Below are 20,140 nucleotides of genomic sequence, written 5' to 3' on the forward strand. Positions count from 1 at the left end.
TGCTTTGACCCAGCATCCTGGCCATGCTGCTGGAGGCAGGTGCTGTTAACAGCCCTTCCGTGCCTACAGCTGCTTTAGAAAAGGCTCCCTCCTGCCCACTACTGTGGTGCCTGCAGGGAGATAAGGCTTTTTTACCAGCCTGCCCTTCCCTCCTGCTTTCAGGAGATTTTGTGGAGTGTAGGAGCCGCTATGGGGCAGTTTATATACAGGGAGTATCCCGGTCTCCATTGCAGCAAGAGTGACAGAGGGGTGCCCAGCACATGCAGTTCCCACCCTTACTTCTAAACAGGGGGGGAGCAAAACCCAACCCAGTCCAGCTGGATAAACTGAATGCTGTACTTTCAAGCTATTTCTTAACAGCCTGACAAAACCAAGCCATCACCTGCATCAGTTCTTGAAAGCTTGGGCTAATTTGTGATCAAAGGAAACCCCTTTTTCTTTGCAGAAGAGCACTAAATGCATTCCAGTTACAGAGAGTGGGCTGGCAGCACTGTGCCCAAGCTTTGTTAAGGCTAAATTGTATGTTCTGCATTGAAACATGCCCAGTTTAATTATAAACAAGGCAGCAACAGCTGGCAGGCACGTTTCCCTGCTAGAACACACAGACTTGCCAGCACATAAGCCTTAGAGATGAGATCAGGTCAAAACTGGTGGTGTTTGTCATCAACCGTGGACACTGGGGCTTCCTTTTGATGCCACCTGTGGGTTCAGTTCTTAATAACCTATCAGATCTGGCAGCCCGGTTGATTTTAGAGGGCTGCAAGTCATATTGGCAGGATCAGACCTTGAAGGCACCGAGACTGGGCTGGAGAGACCAAAAATAAGAAGAGCAATTGGCTTATTTTCATTTCCAGAGCTGCAGTTGGTAGTTTTCCTAGACTTTCCCTGGGCTCCTTCTGAGGCCACCCAAAATGGTTGTGCATTTTCAACCAAAATAAAAGCAACTGTTTGGTGTTTAGGGAAAAAACCTGATGTGCTGTTGTGGCAGCGTGGAAGAAGAGAAATGAAATCCTTGCTTAAGAGTCTGAAGTTTGTTTGATTTATGTGCACCACTTTATTTAGTAAAGAAGAGGCTCCTATAAGCAGTGGAAAAAATTACAGCTAATTTCTGAAAGGCAAAGTCAGCAGCGAGTTTTCAGACCGCCACTGCTTATATTTTGTTTCCAAATTCTATTTTGGAATCTGATAATTGAAACAGTATTTGCTGAGCCGGGTTGCAAACACAATTCTCTGCTTAAGCCCTTTCTCTGGTGCTCCTGTCTGCTGAGTTACAGAGAAACGGTAGGGCCTCTGCTGTCTGATGGAGAAGTGGGGAATTGGTCTGTCTGAAGGGAAGGGAGTTCACCCGCACATGGTTTGGGGGCCAAATGCAACTCCTCTTCCTCACCCAGGTCCTGGGTTAGGTCTCTCACCATAGGGTGAGCAGGGGATGTTGCCGCAGCCGAAAAGAAAATAGCTGTGCATAGTCAATCCTAGCTGATATAGGTGTGATGAGGTATTGCTTGGTTTACTGAAGTTCAGGTTTCTGTCTATTCCTGCAGTCTTGGATCAGTAAAAACGCTGAAGCCGATGCTAACCTAAATCTGTTCAATGTGACAGAACAAGATGAAGGAGAATATCTGTGTAGAGCCAACAATTTCGTAGGCATAGCCGAAAAACCATTTTGGCTCCACATTCGCAAACCAAAACCAGGTAAACCACAGACTCTGTCCCAAGGCCCTGGCAACTGCGAGAATGAGCTATAACAATTTTAAGAAGCTAGTGATTAAAATTCCTATTCATTTTGTATTATACCCTGTCAACTGATGCTGAATGGCTTGATCTTATTTTCTTGCTAATTTTTTTTTAAACAAGAATGTGACGCCTATACAGCAATTGCCATGGAAAAATTCCCACAATAAAATGACTGTCAGATTTTGCTATCAACTCTTCACGCTTTTATTCCTTTCCCTTCTTTCCAATTGAGTGCTGATAACAGAATTGCATGTTAATGACCTGTGACGTTCAAAGCTCTGGAAACCCAAGCTGTTTGGAGATTTTCACCTGTAAAACTGATGCAAACACTTCTGTCCCTTGGAGAAGTAATGGAGAAATAAATGTCAACATTGGCTCGTGCGAGCAAACATCATGTTAAATAGAGCGAGCAGCAGCAGTCTCGTGGGCTCTGGGGTTTGACTCCCGCCTGGAGTGTTGGGCTGCTGTGTTGCTCAGTGCCACTGCAGGAAAGTTCCTCTACAGGCACCTTCTTGCTCTTGGCCAGAGTTACGGTGCAGTATCAAGGGCTGTATACTCAATATATGCTTTGAGATGCCCACTCTGAAAAATTTGTAAAAAACCCCCAAATTTCACTGTTTTTTTTTGGATGAAATGAACCAAAATGTTTGTATATTCCTCTGATCAGCACTTGAGTCTTTCCCCACTACATCTCCCCTCTATCCTCCTTTCTTTCTGTCTTTCCTTTTCTCTTTTACCACCCTCCTTTCCCCACCCTTGTACTCACCCTACTAACCTGAAGTCAGTCATATTGTGGGGGCAATTTTTCATTTGGATGCCTTTGCTTGCATGCTTCTTTAGTGGGACAGAGTAAGAACCTGGTGAAGGGAACCTTTTTTGCTTTTGACTACAGGTTGCAGAGGGGAATGAATAAATGAATGTGGAAGATGGGCCATTGGAAAATAATACAAACCAAACCACCTTAATCTGCTTTTGAGATTTGCCTGTGGTGTCCTCACACTTGCTGGGAATGTGGCTTATTCTCTGTTTTCCCTCTTTTCTATACGTGTGTGTTTTTTTTCCCCTGTAGACGGCAGGTGTTAACACAACGGATAAGGAGCTAGAGATTCTGTACTTGCGAAATGTTACTTTTGAGGATGCTGGGGAATATACTTGTCTCGCAGGGAATTCTATTGGGTTCTCACATCACTCTGCTTGGCTGACGGTGCTACCAGGTATTTTCTTCTCTGCTGGCCTCTCCTTTCCTTTCCAGGGTGCCTTGATGTTTTGCTTTAGAAATGCCAAGTTCCTTCACACCACCCCTTGCTTGGAAAGAGGGGGTGTTCTTTGGGAGCAAATCCCTTGGGATTTGCTGCAGGCTCCTGTTGCATACTCACAGCTGACACTTTTTGCATTGCAGCTCAACAGTTGCATTATTATTGCAGTAATGACATAGAATGCCCAGTGTCTTTTTTGATCTAGATAACAGGGAAGTGTTCACAGTCTCCCTGTTAGAAGACTGTTAAGCCAAATTTAGGAGCTTTATCTTTCTACACTGACAGTGGGAGAAGGAAACCTCCCCATCAGGTGATCTGGGGCACCTAAATTGGACATGGGCTGTGGATCATCTTAGGGAGGAACCTTTCTGTCTAATCTCATATCTTAAACCTGAAATGAGATGCATAAGTGCTTGGTGTGAGTACACCCTTCCCTGCATGTAGCATTATTTCCACTTCACGGATGAGCAGGTCAAGACAGCGATCTCAAACAGAAGGTCGAGGAGACTCATCTGTAGGCAGAACCCAGGAGTCCCGGCTCCCAGGGGCATTGCATGCTGCCTGCTCCAGCTGGGATCAATGAAAGCTGCAGCAGGCTTAAAACCCAAGGCCAGGGTGACCTTTTGTGGTCCTTTCATGTGCAAAAGCTCTCATTGATGATAAAGCCGGCGCAGAATATGCAACAGACAGGTCTGCTCTTCAAAAGAGGGGAATGAGACTGTGCTGTCCCTTCACCTGCAGAAGCTGCCTCCACCTATGGGGCAGGCTTGAGCACACTCCAGGAAAGCACCAGCAGTATTCATAGAGAATCTCATGGGTGTTGTACCTTGCAGAGAGTGCAGGAACAGACCTGGAGTATGTTCAGTAGACCTTTACTGAAAGGGCACAGAAAATCCTGTACACCCCACTTTGGCTCACGCAGCCATAGACCACATTTGGTCCAACTCGCAACATATCCATCTCAGGATGTGTTTAGGAACTGGAAACTTCGGCATTTCTAATCTTGACTTTATCTGTGCGGGTGGCTCGGATGTAATCGCCTTGGGGCTCAAGGTGTCTTTCATGCTCGAACCTGCTGCTGGTCTTTCCTTTGTGTATTTGCCAGCTCTATAATAGCTGATCTGATCCTGTTTCTGCTTCTGCTATCCACTGGATGAGAAATCATTTCCTTTGGTTATAAGACTGATGTCTCTGTTATTTTGAAAATCTCCTGGTGTTGTCTCATCCAACTGTTTTTACCATGTGAAATCACACCTCTCATTTAAGCAAAGAATAAGCAGGAGAAAACCCACCAAAAACCCTGAAGTGGAACTTTATACTGGAGTCAGATGCAGTGATTGACAGCTGCCTGTGCAGCAGCAGGCCCCGAAGCGCTGCCCACAGAGAGGGCACAGGATACAGCCCGACTGCTTGTAAACCCCTGTCCACACTGTGGGAGATGTGGAGCAGAGGCAGCAGAGCTGCAGCACCAACATCTGATCCCAGGATGTCTGGTAACCCTTCCTCGCAGGAGGAGATGGCTCCATGCAGAATCAGGCCCTGCACCGCTGGCACAGCCCCTAGTGTCACCAACAGGCCTTTCCCTATGTCCCCCTGGACACAGCCACTGAAGAGCAGACGTGGAGCCTGCTGCTGCCAGGGGAAAGCTCCTGCTGCTTGCCGAAGATGCTGCTTTGGGGCAGCAGTGATGTACATGAGCCGTTAGCGAGCTAACCACGCTGGCATGACTTCATTATAAAGTTTCCCACTGCTGACTGTTCCTCTGATGCCAGCACGCCTTTTGGGAACAGAAAACCAGTCCCACCAGTCCTTCCTTTCCGGTGTCTGTGCCTGTCCTGAAAGGAACAAGGGGAGAAACATAGCTGAGCTTTGCTGGTCCCAAAAAAGCCTTGCTAGCAGGTAGCCCTGGCTGATTGGTTCATGCCATCACCCTCCGGCTCAGCCACCTCTCTGGGTCAGACCTTCCAGCCTCTTCTCGACAGAACTAAGTTTTTATTAAATAGTTGTGCAGATTGTGAGGCTTTTGCCTTGTCTGATGCCTTACCCCTGGGTGCCCTTTGGGCTCCTTGGTCCCTCAGGGCAGGCACCGGTCCAGTGGAAATCTTTGCTGGTGAAGTCAAATGCATCAAACCCTCGTCCTGCAGCTTTTGCACATCCAAGACATCCAGCTATGTGTGGATGGGCGGGGAAAGCAAGATCCGGGTCAGAGGAACAGCACAAACGTGATGCCTTCAGCCTAGAGCACTGGTTTTCAACCTGTGGGCTGAAGGCTCTTAGAAACCCCAGGGTTGCATCAAAGTGCAGTAAAATTACCCCCCAAAAGGTAGACTGTTTTAGCTACAGCCGCAGGTTGAAAACCACTGGCCTGGGAGAGCCCCCTTACTGAAGTCACTCAGCAGATTGGCATAGATGAGCAAGTCCTCCCCAGATTCTTTGCACTGCTTTTGTATAGTTGCATGTAGGCAGCTGCCTACCCCATCCTGACTGGTGTCTCTTGTCACCCTGCAGCGGAGGAGCTCATGGAAATGGATGATTCGGGCTCAGTGTATGCTGGCATTTTCAGTTACGGCATTGGCTTTATTCTCTTCGTCCTGGTGGTGGCTGCTGTGGTTGTCTGCAGGATGAAAATGCCAAACAAAAAAGCCATGAACACCCCCACTGTACAGAAAGTCTCCAAATTCCCACTCAAGAGACAGGTAACAGAAAGTAGATACAAGATTCCTATTCCCCCCTATGGTCATCCCTCTCTTTTTTCCCCTCCCTGAAATGTTCTCCCTAGGTCCAGCACTCTGCCAGGAAAACACTGCCCAAGAGGGACATAAGTTGGCTGCATCTAGGAGTTTAACCCCCTCTTATTGATTTGTTTCTGTTCCAGTGGAGCAGTAGCTGTTGGCAGCTGGCTCTGGTTCATGAGCAGCTATGTTTCAGTTGCCCTTGTCCAAGAGGGGCTGGCAGTGCAGCCATGGATGCCGCAGAAGGCGCATCTTGCAGGGGAACACTTTAGTGCAGGCTCTCTGGTGAAGCTCCTTGGGAAGCATAGAGCACATTTAATTGTGCTTGTCCCTGCTTTCACAGAGGTCACTGATGAACCCAAGCCAATTCTTATGGAGGTGGGAGAGGGTCCTCTTTCTCCATGCAATTTGGGATGCTCTGCCACGTGTCAGTGGACAGGGGCAGGAGGAAAAGGCACAATGTAAAACCACAGAGTGAGGAATACAGATTTCACGGCTTTGACTGCAAGCTTGTGATAAGCATTTACAGTGCCAGAACAGAAGTCACTCCGTAGCTTGTACGTGCTGTGGAGACACACATGGAACAAATGAACAGATTAAACCCGCCTGCTAGAGGGCACAGCTGAGCTATCCCTCCTTTCCACCAGCTAACAACCTGACCGCAGTGCAGTTCTGCAAGGAAGTGGGGAGAAGTAGACAGTTTCCCATTTAGAAATTGCCAGAATGCAACTGAGTCACTGAGCAAAGATAGCTCAAACCCTCTCCATGATCCATTTCAGGCAGTGCCCAGCCTGGGAGTACAGTTGGCAATAACACTTCATTTGCTCTACCCAAGCAGGTGTCGTTGGAGTCCAACTCTTCCATGAATTCCAACACGCCCCTGGTCCGGATCACACGTCTCTCCTCCAGCGATGGGCCAATGCTGGCCAATGTCTCCGAGCTGGAACTGCCTCCAGATCCCAAGTGGGAATTGGCACGCTCTCGGTCAGTCAGACCCACGGGTCGCAATCCCAGTGCCTGCTGGTAATGCCACCGTCCTGGTACCCACTAATGTGGCTGCTTGTTCCTCCCTTCAGCCTGACCTTGGGGAAGCCGCTCGGTGAAGGGTGTTTTGGCCAAGTGGTGATGGCGGAAGCGATTGGGATCGATAAGGACAAGCCAAACAAGGCCATCACAGTTGCTGTCAAGATGTTAAAAGGTACGGGAATTTGACAGAGAGCAGAACAGCATCTTGCACTGGGGTTTCCTCTCTTCTCTTCTAAGTCTTTTATACAAACAGATACAATAGAGTAAAGTAAGAACAGCTTTTCATCCCTTTCACCCACATAGCCTGAGGGTGATGGCTGTCTCCTTGGAGAGCACCTAAAAGTGCAAATCCCATCAGGAAGAGGGACTGGGAATTAACCCGGTTCTTTGCCAAGGGGTAATAGCATCCCTGAGAAAAAGGGGAACCCCCTTCCCGTCTAGCCAGCTCTGTGAATCAGCCCACTCCTTACTCCTCCTGTAACCAGCACTGCCTGTTCTCACAAAGCCTTGTGCAACGAGCTCAGGTGAAGACTGTAGATGTTTGGTTGACAGACTCCTTTGTGAGGAGTTTCTTCACTAAAGACACTTGATCCCAAACTCCCAAGAGGTTAAAGGGAAGCCAGAAGTGGAGGAGTCACTGGGCACCTTCACACGAGTCTGTTCCCATCCTTACCCTCTACACAGTAAACACAGACAACACGCAGGCAAAATCACCCTGGGGAGTTCAGCTGGAGGAAGCAGGGCAGATGCTCCAGCAGTGAGCAGCCCGGGGTTGAGGTTACATGGGGTGACAGCTTTACAAAAATAACAGTTCTTATCAGAAAAGGATTTGTTTAGTTTACATTTCTGTCATTCTGAAGTTGCTTTTGGAAGCAGGAACATTTCCATCTTGTTAACCCAAAGCATTCATTTGGGGATGTTTCTCCCCATTTTTCTACTGTAGTTGCAGAAAACTTTCCATGCAAAAAAATGCATTCCTTCCTGTAGCCCCCCTCCCAGCTCTGACCTTCCACAGTCCTTAACTCTTTGCCCCTGGAGGTGAGGGGGGAAAGCAATCAGAAAGGCAAAATTATCCTAGCAAAAGTGACTTTATTTCTTTAATACTTCACAGGATGAAGCAGAAGATGAAAGGCTTTGTTAATTCCCATATGAACTTTTATCTCGGTTTATTTGGGTTTTTATCTTTCCTTGCGGTAGTTAACTTTGGGTTTGATTCTTCTTCCCAAAGTAGGATAAAAACAAACAAACACTGCCATATTTTGAGTTCTGTTTTCCCCACCGAGACCCCACGTGCCTATGCAGCAGTTGTATTGACTGCTTCACAAAACACTTACTTTTCTCCTCATGTTTTTGCGTTCCACTCTTGCTTTCCCCAGATGATGCCACAGACAAGGACCTTTCTGACCTGGTCTCTGAGATGGAAATGATGAAAATGATTGGGAAGCATAAAAACATCATTAACCTCCTTGGTGCCTGCACACAGGACGGTACGTAGCAAAGCAGCTCGCAGGGCTGTGGGAGGCTTGGGTTTGACTGGCCCTTCTGTGTAACTACTCTCTGGTTGCCCAGAACATCCCAGATGAGCTCTTGGTGGTGAGCTGTTCCTCCGCTGGATCCTGATGTGCTCTTGCTTGCAGGACCGCTCTATGTGTTGGTGGAATACGCGTCAAAGGGGAACTTGCGGGAATACCTCAGGGCACGTCGCCCACCTGGCATGGACTATTCCTTCGACACCTGCAAGCTGCCCGAGGAGCAGTTGACATTTAAAGACCTGGTTTCCTGCGCCTACCAGGTGGCCCGGGGCATGGAGTACTTGGCATCTCAGAAAGTGAGTTGAGAAACCTCATTTGGTAGAAGCATCAGTCAGACCCGTGTGTTCAAAGGCATGCAATGCTCTGTGTGTGTGTAGGACAACCTCAGGCAAAATGTTGGCAGGCTTCTCCCTTCAGAGACCACATTTTTCTGTATGAAGTGTCTTGAGTGTTTTGCTGGAGGCTTCATCCATATGCAGGAGTTGCCATATGCTGGCTGCATTCATGAATCATGCAGCTGTACAGCCCTCGCTGTGACCTGCAGGCCTGTTTAGCATCCCCAACATGCATATGAAAGCACAAGAAATGCAGACCTTGCTGCCTGTCCTCACCTATTCAACCTCTGTCACTTCTAGAGGTAGCTGTCTTTCAGATGTGTGATTCTGAGGCTCAGGCAGCAGCGGTCAGTGTGAGCATCATGCCAAGTTGAAGCTTCCACCATGTCACTGATACATTAGACAACAGTCAGGATCTGCATCCCCTGTCCTTCCTTCTGATTCTTCTCTGATCTTCCTTCTGAGAGCACTGAAGATGCAGAGCAGTCATGAGGAAGCTGAGATCTTGGGTGTAGCTCACGTGTTTGTGGCTGTCTGCAGCACATATAGGCTCAGTTGGAGTAGAACTGGCAGTGGATTTGGCTCAATATGTGGATATGGCTACGATGCTCCCTGGGGAGCACTTCGCTGGCACTGAGCTGGCTGCTGTGTTTGCTTACATCATACCCTGGGATTAAGTCTTGATTTGCCCTGACATCAGCAAGTGGAGAATCAGGCTTTGGGTTCACAAAGCTGTGCACCAGCCGGTGTGTCCTCTTTTGTGGGCAGGGAGCACCATGGCAAAAGCAACTTCAGCTTCAGATGTCAGATGTGTTTGTCTTGTGGCTGCAGTTCAGGGTGGATGGCTCTTGGTGGCTTTAAACTCTCTGCACAGTGCAGGCTAATCTAGCTTCTTCCTCAGCTAACAGTTGTGATGTTGGGGATTGGACTAGATGACATTTAAAGGTCCCTTCCAACCCACATTGTTCTATGATTCTATGTACTGTGTATGTATTTGGGACATTTTAATTTTAGGACATTATTTCCTTCAAGCATCAGCCTGCACTCCTCTTCCTGGAGGAAGCAGGGCAGAAAAGCAGCTTCACATCCCCTTAAGTGCCCACACAAGAGGAGGGTTAGCTTTCTCCTCTGTGCATCATCCCCTTTGGAGAGAAAAGGCGCGTGGCTGCGTCACCGCAGAGGCTGCAGATTAGGTGTTGCTAAGAGGTGGCTCCCACCGAGTATGCACGATGGGGCAGTGACACAGAAAGTGAGGAGTGAAGCGGTGCCCACAGCTTTATGAGCTTGGGAGTCAATGAAACGGCAGCTCATAAACCACACGGTGCTGTTGGTTCCAGGCGCGAGCAGCTAACAAGCCCTTATTTATTGACTTGCTCACCTTTCACAGTGCATTCATCGCGACTTGGCAGCCAGGAACGTGTTAGTCACTGAAGACAATGTGATGAAAATAGCTGATTTTGGCCTCGCTAGAGACGTCCACAACATCGACTATTACAAGAAAACCACCAATGTAAGTATAGAGCTGCCAAGGACAGGCGGTTCTCCTGACAGGCAGTTCAGTCATCCCTGCAGCAAGTGACCTTATCCCATGCCTCACTTTCTAGGGAGGCTTAGGAGGAAGAAATCTGCTGGTGGCATCATCTAGTGAGGAACTGTAGATAGGCTGGTCCCAGCAATACACCCACCATTCATTTTCTTCCTGACAGATACTGCTGCTAGCAGCTGATTGTGAGGCTTCGGCTCTGGCCACAAGGCTTTAGGCTAAGAGAAATTGAGTTTTTAACCAAAGGGGAATGGAGCCCTTTCCAGTCTGCTCCATTTCTCTGAGTAAAGGTCCTAAGGAGCCAACTTCTGTCCCACCAGAGTCCTTGACATAGAAATATCACTTCTTGTATATGTGGTGCTATACCTGAAGCTGCAACTATAGCAATTCAGGCATGGCAATAGAAGGCATTGAAGGCGTTGCAGAACCTGAGGGCCTTGTGACTACAAGAGGTCTAAATATCCAGGCAGTCCTACAAAGCTCACCATGTAAATACTGGTCCTTTCCAATATCACATCAGAAATCTGTCTTAATTACAAGGATTTCTTGATCATAAATTAATTACAATTGTTGGGAATTTAAATCATACGTCAGATGGACTTTCCCTGTTAGAGCTGTGTTGGACAGCTGAGAGCATAATCCTATTTATGCATCCTGCCTATGTCCCATCTCTAGTTGCCTCCCACAGTGAGACAGTGGGTCAGAAGAGGACAGAGTCCCCCTGCAGCCGAATTATGCCTCAAACACAAAACAGTCCTTTCTGACTCCCTCCAGGGGCCAAGCAAAGCCCCAAAGAATTATGATTAATCTGATCTTTGTCATCTCATATATCTCACATGTGACAACCCATGTTTATGACCCTGATGTAGGATGTTCCCCTGGAAACCTGGGGTCAGGCCTCCTCCTTCAGCCCTCAGCAGGATCAGGATTTGTTTCTTAGAGGATATGGCCCTTGCCTTCAATGTTGGAAATTTCCCTTCAAGTTCAGCCCAAGCCAGGTTCAGACTCGGAGTCAACTGCTTCTTCCAACCAGAGATGGAAAGTGTTGTCTCAAGCTCTGCTGCGGAGCTCGCTACATTTATGAGCAATGGATGCTGTTCCCATGCAAAGATTTAGATGAGCTGATACGTTAAACCTGCCTTGGCAGTGAAATACAGTCCTCCACAGAGAGCATTTACTGCATAGATTGTCAATGAAGATCCAGGGATCAAATGCTCTAATCTGTTTATATGTGGCCACTCCTGCTTTGCCCAGTGACCGGGAAGGCAGATGTGGCTGTTAATGAAAATGTTTCAAACTGGATTAGAAAAGAAGATTCAGATGGTGCCGTTGTGGCTGGGGGAATATGCTGATGGGATGTTCCCATTGTCTTCCTAATTACAGGGTCGGCTGCCTGTGAAATGGATGGCTCCAGAAGCTTTGTTTGACCGGGTCTATACTCACCAGAGCGATGTGTAAGCATACCCTCACTTTAAAAGGAAAATAATGAAATGACCAGGAAATCAACACCTATAGTATCTTAAAGACAAAGTACTGCTAAGCATGAGCAGGGCTCCTTCACTGCTGGGGTGCCTGGGGATGCAAAAACAAATTACTCGATTGCAAGCTGCAGCTTTGCACACGTGGTTTTGTTTTACTGTTATCTAGTTGTTTTCATCCAAGGATCTCTAGTGAGCTGCTGAAAAATTGTTGGAAGGCAAGCAGGTATTTCTTAGTCATTTATAGATGAGGTGATTCCTCCTCAGTCAAAAACTGTGCAGAAAGAAAATTCCATGCAGAAGAATTGCCCTTGGCTTCCTGCACACTTTGCCCCAGACAGTTGCATTTCAGCTGAGTATGTGGGATGAGCTTGAAACGTTCTGTCTGCTGTTAGTAGAGTTGATCAGAGACTATTCAACAAATACATTCTTGGATTAATTTTGCTGCTTCATTTATTTCCTTTATTTTTCCTAATCCTATCTTGTCCGTTTTAGTGCCTCTGCACGGTAAGCAAACAGCAGAGCCTGCCTCATGTGTAAATCTGTGTCACGTCTGAACTTCACAAGGGCTGAACTAGCTCAGCATGCACGCTGGCTTTTTTATTTCAACATGTGGTTGATAATGGCATTTCTGCAGTAATTCAGTGCCTGCTCCCCAAAGCTCACCGCTTGCAATTGGACAAATGAATCTATTTCTCTATTTTTTCACATACTTTGGCTTTCATTGATCTTAAATCATAGTTTCCATGCTTAGGTAATGCTGCAGCGGGCATGACACATAAATCAAAGCTAGAGAACGGGAGAGCGAGCGTGTGTGAAAGCGAAACAGGGACAGATAATCCCTGTTTTTAAAAAGAAAATGAAGAAGGCAAAAGATATGTTTGAAAAGGAGGACTTTTACCCAGGGCGCAGCTGCAGGACTGGAGTGTGTAACGTTAGTGCTCCACTGATGCTTGTTGGGGTATTTTTCTCCCGGCTTGGCCAGTGAAATGAGTGTTGTAACAAGCAAGTTTTGGTATCAGCTTGCACAATTAGTGGCCTGTGGTTCCAAGCCTGCAATTCAGTGAAGCCGTGCATGAATAATTTGATTTGTTCCATTCAGTGGAGCTGGTGGAAGACCTAACAAAGAGCTGTGGGTGATAGATGGGCTGTCACCTATCTGATTAAATGCTCATTTCAATTTCAGACTTGGTGCCTGGGATTTCTTTGCTATTGAGTTGGATCAGCAGAGATCTCCAAGTAACTAGTAAAAATGGCCTAGGCAATTAGTCATGCTATTGATGACTCTGTTAGCTATGCATGGCTGCACAGAAATAAAGCCAAGAGGGGGGGAGGGGATATGGGGGGGGCTTGGAAAAAAACTCATTGAATTTTAAAGATCATTCTTTGGTTTCCAGCTGGTCTTTTGGAGTGCTACTATGGGAGATCTTCACTCTGGGAGGGTCTCCATACCCGGGAATTCCCGTTGAAGAACTCTTCAAACTCTTGAAGGAAGGCCATCGGATGGATAAACCCGCAAACTGCACCCATGATTTGTGAGTGTGTGATGGGGCTGATGTCCTTACCCCTTCCCTCTGTGGCCAAATACCACCCGAGGCTGTGGTTGGGTCTGTAGGGGTATCCGCACTGTGAGATTATTCAGCCATCTCCAGATAGTCTTACCCATCCCTACTCATTGCAGCTCAGCCCATGGCTGCTGAGCTGCATAACATGCCCCCCCTGGTTTGGTAGGTGGTGGTTGGGGTTGCAGCTCTGGCATGTCACTTTAGGACAGGTCCTTCTGCTTTGAGAGTATGGGCACACACGAGTTGATCAGTGATGAGGATGATGGCTCCACAAAACCTTCCTCGTCTTCTACTCAACTGGCCATGCACCAAGGTCTCCATGGCTGAAGATGCATTGGCCATAGCTGTTCTTTCAAGCGATTTGGGGGTGATTGGGTGCCACTTAGCCGCACCATGTTTGATGGTCCCCTTTGCCTTCTCATACAGGTATATGATCATGCGGGAGTGCTGGCACGCTGTCCCCTCGCAGCGGCCAACCTTCAAGCAGTTGGTGGAAGACCTGGACAGGGTCCTCACCGTGACATCCACCGATGTGAGTGTGATGGGGTGGGCACAGGGAGGGGTTGCTCTGTCCCCGCTGTGGGCACCCAGCACTGATGGGTCTGTTGCCCTGGCAGGAGTACCTGGACCTCTCGGTGCCCTTCGAGCAGTACTCACCAGCTGGCCAGGACACCCACAGCACGTGCTCCTCGGGGGATGATTCAGTCTTTGCACATGACCTGCTGCCCGATGAGCCCTGCCTGCCCAAGCACCCTCCTTGCAACGGCGTCATCCGGACGTGAGGAGCCCCTCCTGGGCAGAGAGATGGATGGACGGACGGACGGGAGGGCAGTGTGCCCATGGAGACAGGAATGTGGGGTGCCGAGGATGAAGGATCTTCCAGTGGAACTGCACGATGGTGCCCAGAGATGTGTGTTGTTGTCGAGCTGTTCAGGGTAGAAAAAGAAATATAATTAACTTTTTTTTTTGGTTCTTTTGGTTTTTTTCCCATTTGCTGTATAAAGAGTCAAGAAGCACTGTTTGGCCTGAAGGAACTAATCTCTTGCCAAGATGATTTATCATATCTGAGATTTTTTGGGGGGGTTGTTTTTCATTTTTGGGTTGTTTTGTTTTTTTTTTTTGGACTAAGGAGAATGTTGAAGCTGGGGGGGCACTGACCTCCCAGCCTCTGCGCTTGCATTTCCAGTGCCAGAATAGCCGTACTGTGCCTGCAATACGAAGAAGAGGAAAGAAAATCTTCCTTTTTTTTTTTTTTTTAAATAAGAAAGAAAAAACACAAATGAAAAAAAAAGAAGTGTAAAGAATGTAGAAATTCTTCGCTTATGCAATCTGTACATGAACCTTTTTGGTGGAGCTGAAAAGCCACGTTGCCTGCAGGGATTCATATATTTATAAAAATATCTATATTTTTGTTGTCGTCGTTTTTATAGCTTCGTGATCGTTCTGCCCAGCTACATAGAAGGAATCCTTTTTGGAAGAAGAAGAAGAGGAAAAAATGATAATTAAATAAAATGCAAACCATCATGGAGAAAGGAAAAAAAGAACATAAAAAGAGACAGTCAAGTCATCTGAATGGCAGTGCTTTGGCCATGCCACTGGCCCTTGCACTGGGCTGGGAGCAATGGGGCCATGCTGAGGTTGGAGCAGACCCCAGGGGTGGGCATCTCAAGCCATATCTTGACCTTTGAGAACAACCTCTTTGGGGAGAAAAATCTTGCTTTTGGGGTTTGTGCATCTTTGCTTGCCAAGGGTGAGTGGGCACTTCTCCATCCACCCCTCGACACCTGCAGTTTGGCTCCATCTACGTGCAGTGACTCGGAGAAAGAAGTTACGGGTACCTGTAGGCAAGAGCCTTTAACTTATATCAAAAAGGTTTATTCCAGAGAATCTGTGTATATATCTATAAATATATCCTGTATATATATAAATAAATATATTAAAAAAAAGAATGTATAATACTAATGCAACATAAAGCAGTACTGAGAGAGAGAGTCTCAAAATAGGAGCATTGCAATCTAGGATATACTGATCTGGGCAAAAAGAAAAGATTTTTGTGTTTGTTTTATACCTTCACAGTTTTGTTTTAAAAATTGTACCTTAACATGTATATTTGTAAAGAAGTTATTTATAGACATTAACATTATCTGTTCATGGGTTTAAATAGCGTAGTGTGACTGTAAACTTTAAAGTTCACCGAGCTTAAGGGTGGGGTTTTCTTTAACTTATTAAAAAATGGAGAAAAAATATATTAATCAAGTTTTTCTTTTTGTGTTTATGGGAAATATTGAAAGAGTGTATAGGTGTACAGTCCTTTAACAAAGTACATTTAATGTTATAAATATATATATATGTATTCATTAAAAAGCAAAATATTAGTTTATCCTGGATTGCAGTGAGCAAAGGTGAGTTTATTTTTCAATTCATCACCAGTGGTTAAAACCAAACAAATAGCAGCAGAGAGATGATTTTTTACATATTGCAGAAAAACAGGGCTAAGAATTCTTCCATCAGTTTAACCACTGTGCATTAAGGGGGCAGGAGGGTGTTTATTTTTCTATTTTCAAATGAAGGTATTCTTTGTGGTCGATTTAATAACCGGTGTGCAGCAAAACACGCTGTTGATTTTGGATGATGCGGGGTAACGTTTTCCCCCCCTTTTGCCAGTACCGTTGTATTTTGGGCTTCAGAAATGCCATGCGAGCAAAATAGCAAGAAGAATGACAGTGTTTGCAGGAGAGGTGCAGTGACTGCGTGTTTCTGTTGTATGTAACGCACTGGAAAATGCCAGTGGTGCCCCATTTTCTGTGTTTAAAATGCTGTGCTGGTTTTGTTCCTCGACATCAGATAGCTGTTTAAAAGCACAGATGGGAACTAGGGAATTTTAGCATGGATCAAGCTGACAAGGGGGAAGATTTGGGCTGCGGTTACTTTTATGAGTGGGCTTTTTTTGTCTGGAAGACTTCACTACCACAAAGAGGCAAGGAAAATTGCATCCTGAATTCATCCTTTCCATTCTCCTCTGGTGCATATTACATATCAATGTTTCAGAATAACAGGATGACAGCATCTCATTTTAAGATTATTTTGTTTTCTTAGAGCCACAAAATCCTTATCCTAAAGAAATAATTTATAGTTTTGAGGTTACTTCAATGGAAGGTTGAGAAGGTAGATTTCTATAGAGTTTTGTTCTGTTCTGTTGGAATAAAAGAATTTGTTGGTATTTTCTTACAAATGTCTGCTAATTGTGTACATTCCAAGTACTGGAAGCATTGAGTTTTCCTGTACTGAGAAAAGAAAATGTACAAAACTGTGCATGATTTCAAATGTTACTAGATATTATAAATATATATATAATTTATTGAGTTTTTACAAGATGTATCTGTTGTAGACTTGTTGACTTTAACATTTCTTATTCAATGCTTATATAGTTTTATAGCCTGGACTATTATCTTTAAAAGCTTAAAAATTAAAATTTCCAATTTTGTTACATTTTATACTGTCAATGTTCCAATCCACAAGTTTGCATTAGTGTGATCTTTTCGATGAGCAATTCTTATTCAGTTTATTTTAATACTGTATTTCTGTGCCTGACAGCTGCAGCTGTCCAAGGTGTGAGATGAACACTAAATAAAACTATTCTGCTTTTGTTAACATGGCAAACTTACTTTTACAAAGAAACAAAAAGAAATAAACAAGTTGTTCAATTGGGGGCTTTATTCCCTGTCGTGAGGGTCCTTTGCAAAGCCGAGTCTCCTTGGCTCTGGGATTTGTAGTGCCAGGAGGGTTTATTTTTGACACTGCTGCTTTGTGAGTCCTGGCCAGCACAGGTTTTATATTCATAATAAATTTATAACAATTTTGGTTTAAGGGCCGTATTCTTTATTTGGGAATGTGTGTATTTATAGCCACACGAGCCATTGTGTGCGTATGAGCATAGGGGAGTCTCGCACAGGATTGAGCATGTAGCAGTAGCACAAGGGTAGGAATTGCTCAGTAAACCTCTTGCAGATTTCTCCCAGTGTGATGGTGGTGGTGCTCATGCTGTGTTCAGCCCTGCAGATGCTGGTGGAGATGGAAGGGGCACAAGAGGAGCCCACCACTAGGGAAGAGAGAAGTTGGGTGCATTGGAGCAGGCACCCGGTGCTTGGTGGGATGGGCACAAGGGGCTTCACCCTTTCTTGCTCCCAGAGGAGCCCATGTTTGGCTTTGGTTTTGGAGTGGTTGAGCAAGGGAGTTCACTAAATCCTTGCTTCGCTTGTAGTAGACGATGCAAGGGGAAGGTTGGGAAATATTAGGCCAATCCTACCAGCACTTCCATATAATGTTAACAGATTCCTACAAGTAACCCTGTTGAACTGCATCCCAGATACCCCAATTTTGCATACAAGTTTATCTACCTACATATAGCCTACCTATAGTAGCAGTCATCCATAGTTTTAAGCAGCTAGACATTGGAATGCATGCATCTGAGCAGGTTACATCTGCAGCCCTGGGACTGGTGCCACCACTATTGCATCCTAGCAGAAAATAGAATTATATAGGGTTTTAGGTAATTTATTTGCCACTGTAAGAAAAAATCAGTCTGTTTTTTCTTTATTACATACTATTAGGGTGCACTTCATTGTGCAAGAAGTCTTGCTGCCTGGAATGAGTTGTTTCCATGCTTTCAGGACACACGCTGGTGGCCAGCCCTAAGCCCTGTCCAGCAGGAGTGGCATGGGCCAGGGACCAATCCCTTGCCATCCAGGGCTGCAGTCAGAGCACAGCTAAATGGCCTTCTGATGGTTCATGTGGAAACAGCTCCATCACGGCAGGGTGGTGAGGAGGTTGTGCAACATTTGCCACCAGGACATGAAAAACAGGAGAAGGATGGATCGCTCTGCACTAAGCTTTCATGTGTAGCATACCCGTGCTTCATAGCTACCCAAAAAAAGTCCTCTGAGCACACAGGGAGCGCAGAAGTCACAAAAAGGCATGTCTCTGTCCTGGCTCAGTAGCTGACCAGCACATGGAGCTGGTGTGATGTTTGGTTTCCCTCTTGGGTTTCATGATGTCACTCTTCCTCCACTGGCCTTCACCCACAGCACTGTTTGCTTGTGGGCTAGGGAGGAGAGGGTGGTGCTTTACTTTTAATTGCTCTACAATAGAGCCAGTTCTTAGCTGAGGATGAATATTTGGCTGCGGCGTGTGATGTGCATTGAGCAACGTGCAAACACATCTCAAGGAACATCTGCAGAGCTGCTCGGTTGGGATGTGTCAAGGAGTGTACATCCCGCTGCAGCTCATCCTGCGGTGGCCACAGCCTTCCACCCGAACTGTCTGCCCTTTCCACATGAAAGAGGTCTTTCTCAAAGCAGAACAAATGTTTTCTTTCCTCTGCTGGTGACTACACAAATAGGACCTCGCACTGGACGCCATGACCTGTTCCATAGCAACATTCAAACAAATTACTGAAACCCTGATTTATTCCCATTGGTTATGGCTCTATGGTGAGACAGGGAGGATTTGGCAAAAGGAAGAGAAGTCTGAGGCTCTGCAGGTGTCAGTGATAGATGGCAACTACAACTAAAATAGCAAAGTTTCCTGGCGGTGGTGCCGTTCAAAACTCTTGAAGGAGGTGTCTCCTGCTGGTGGACTCCTCTGAGCAAGTGCATCCCTCCCAGAGGCTGCATAACCTGCAGATAGGGAGTCTGGAGTCATCACTTGTGTTGACATGAAAATGGAATATAAAAGGAGACCAATGGATCTGCTTAAAACCACAGAGCTACTAACAACAGGAGGACACAAGGGAATGCTCAGAGGAGATGCTGGGAGCTGAATAGCTTTCTAGGGCTTCTTGACCCAGGACCATGGGCTCACCAAGAAACATTCATTGTACCCTCTTCTTCCTCCACCTTGTCAGCCATGTTAGCTCTGATTTAGTTTCTCTGTTTCATCACCATCGTTTTGTTTTTCACAAGCAGCATCTCAGGTGTAGGCAACATGTCAAGCAGGAGTGTCATGCCCTGCCCCCAAGATTATTATCTAAAACGAGAAAGAAATCCATGTCCTACCATGTGGTGCTGCAATCGGCTCCTAGCCCTGCAGGGTCATATGTGCCCACATGCACCACTGTGTGATCAGCTCCCCTGCTTGGTCCCCACCAAACACCTACCCGTAACCATTGTACCTGTCCTAGGCCCTTTTGGGGGGCAGCATGCAAAAGCAGGGGATGGGACAAGAAAGTATAAAAGCAGAAGAAAGATACCTTAACAAATATGCAAGTGGGATTGGCCCAGAAATGATTTTGTTAAAGGCCAAAATCTGTGTGCATCACCTACCAAGCATGACTTGCTCTAGGTTCCTCACCAGTGCAAGCAAAAGTGGCTTTGCCATCAAGGAGGATGCACCCCAGTGGGAGAGGAGAAGAGGGAGAACGGACAGAGTCAGGTGCATCTTCTAGCCAAGTTCTACATCCAAAGAAGCATTGGGCACCAAACCCAAGCAGCAAAAGCAAGGGGGAGTTTAGCACCAATAGAGCATTAGTACCTCCACAGATCCATGGCACTGGGGTGCACTCTCTATGCATTTGGCCAGAAAATCAGGCAGCACAAACTAAAACCAACACTGGGCAGAACAAGGTAACACCATGGATAATCACACATGGCCTCTCCGGTGATAACACACCCTGTCTAGCCCCTGTTACTGGCAATCAGCTAAACACCACACAGACTCACCTCTGGCGCTGCCTCACCTTCCTCTGCATGCTCTCGAGGCATGTTAGAGTGGCAGGGGTGGAAGGTGGTACCACTGCCTTACATCAAAGGTAGGTGCCTTACATCTCAGGTAGGCACTGCATTTGGATTCAGCCTACCCTGAGCCAAAGTCAACATGGATGTTAGAGTAATCAGAGACTTCCAGATGTTAGAGATTTATTAAAGAGCAGGTTGCAAGCAGGGG

The 20,140-nt window shown here is 46.3% G+C and overlaps 1 protein-coding gene across 7 annotated transcripts in view; it reads left to right on the top strand.

Annotated features, from left to right (window-relative positions):
- FGFR3 (fibroblast growth factor receptor 3) overlaps positions 1 to 17,068 on the top strand; it is a 56,524-nt gene extending 39,456 nt beyond the window's left edge. For 2 of the 7 annotated variants that reach the window (XM_057432269.1, XM_057432277.1), the window contains 11 exons: positions 1,542 to 1,692; positions 5,499 to 5,692; positions 6,561 to 6,706; positions 6,799 to 6,920; positions 8,125 to 8,235; positions 8,386 to 8,576; positions 10,003 to 10,125; positions 11,542 to 11,612; positions 13,034 to 13,171; positions 13,628 to 13,733; positions 13,819 to 17,068. In XM_057432269.1, coding sequence (XP_057288252.1) covers positions 1,542 to 1,692; positions 5,499 to 5,692; positions 6,561 to 6,706; positions 6,799 to 6,920; positions 8,125 to 8,235; positions 8,386 to 8,576; positions 10,003 to 10,125; positions 11,542 to 11,612; positions 13,034 to 13,171; positions 13,628 to 13,733; positions 13,819 to 13,983 — 1,518 coding nt within the window. In that variant the 3' untranslated portion in view covers positions 13,984 to 17,068. Of the gene's footprint in view, positions 1 to 1,541; positions 1,693 to 2,803; positions 2,949 to 5,498; positions 5,693 to 6,557; positions 6,707 to 6,798; positions 6,921 to 8,124; positions 8,236 to 8,385; positions 8,577 to 10,002; positions 10,126 to 11,541; positions 11,613 to 13,033; positions 13,172 to 13,627; positions 13,734 to 13,818 lie in introns of all 7 variants that reach the window. The other 5 variants (XM_057432270.1, XM_057432271.1, XM_057432273.1 and 2 more) reach the window with 5 other exon arrangements.
- The last annotated feature ends 3,072 nt before the right edge of the window (positions 17,069 to 20,140 follow it).

The sequence above is a fragment of the Pezoporus wallicus genome, unplaced genomic scaffold (genome assembly GCF_028554395.1).
Source record: "Pezoporus wallicus isolate ANWC-B61680 ecotype Strahan unplaced genomic scaffold, APGP_CSIRO_Pwel_v1 contig_8490, whole genome shotgun sequence".
Taxonomy (NCBI): domain Eukaryota; kingdom Metazoa; phylum Chordata; class Aves; order Psittaciformes; family Psittacidae; genus Pezoporus; species Pezoporus wallicus.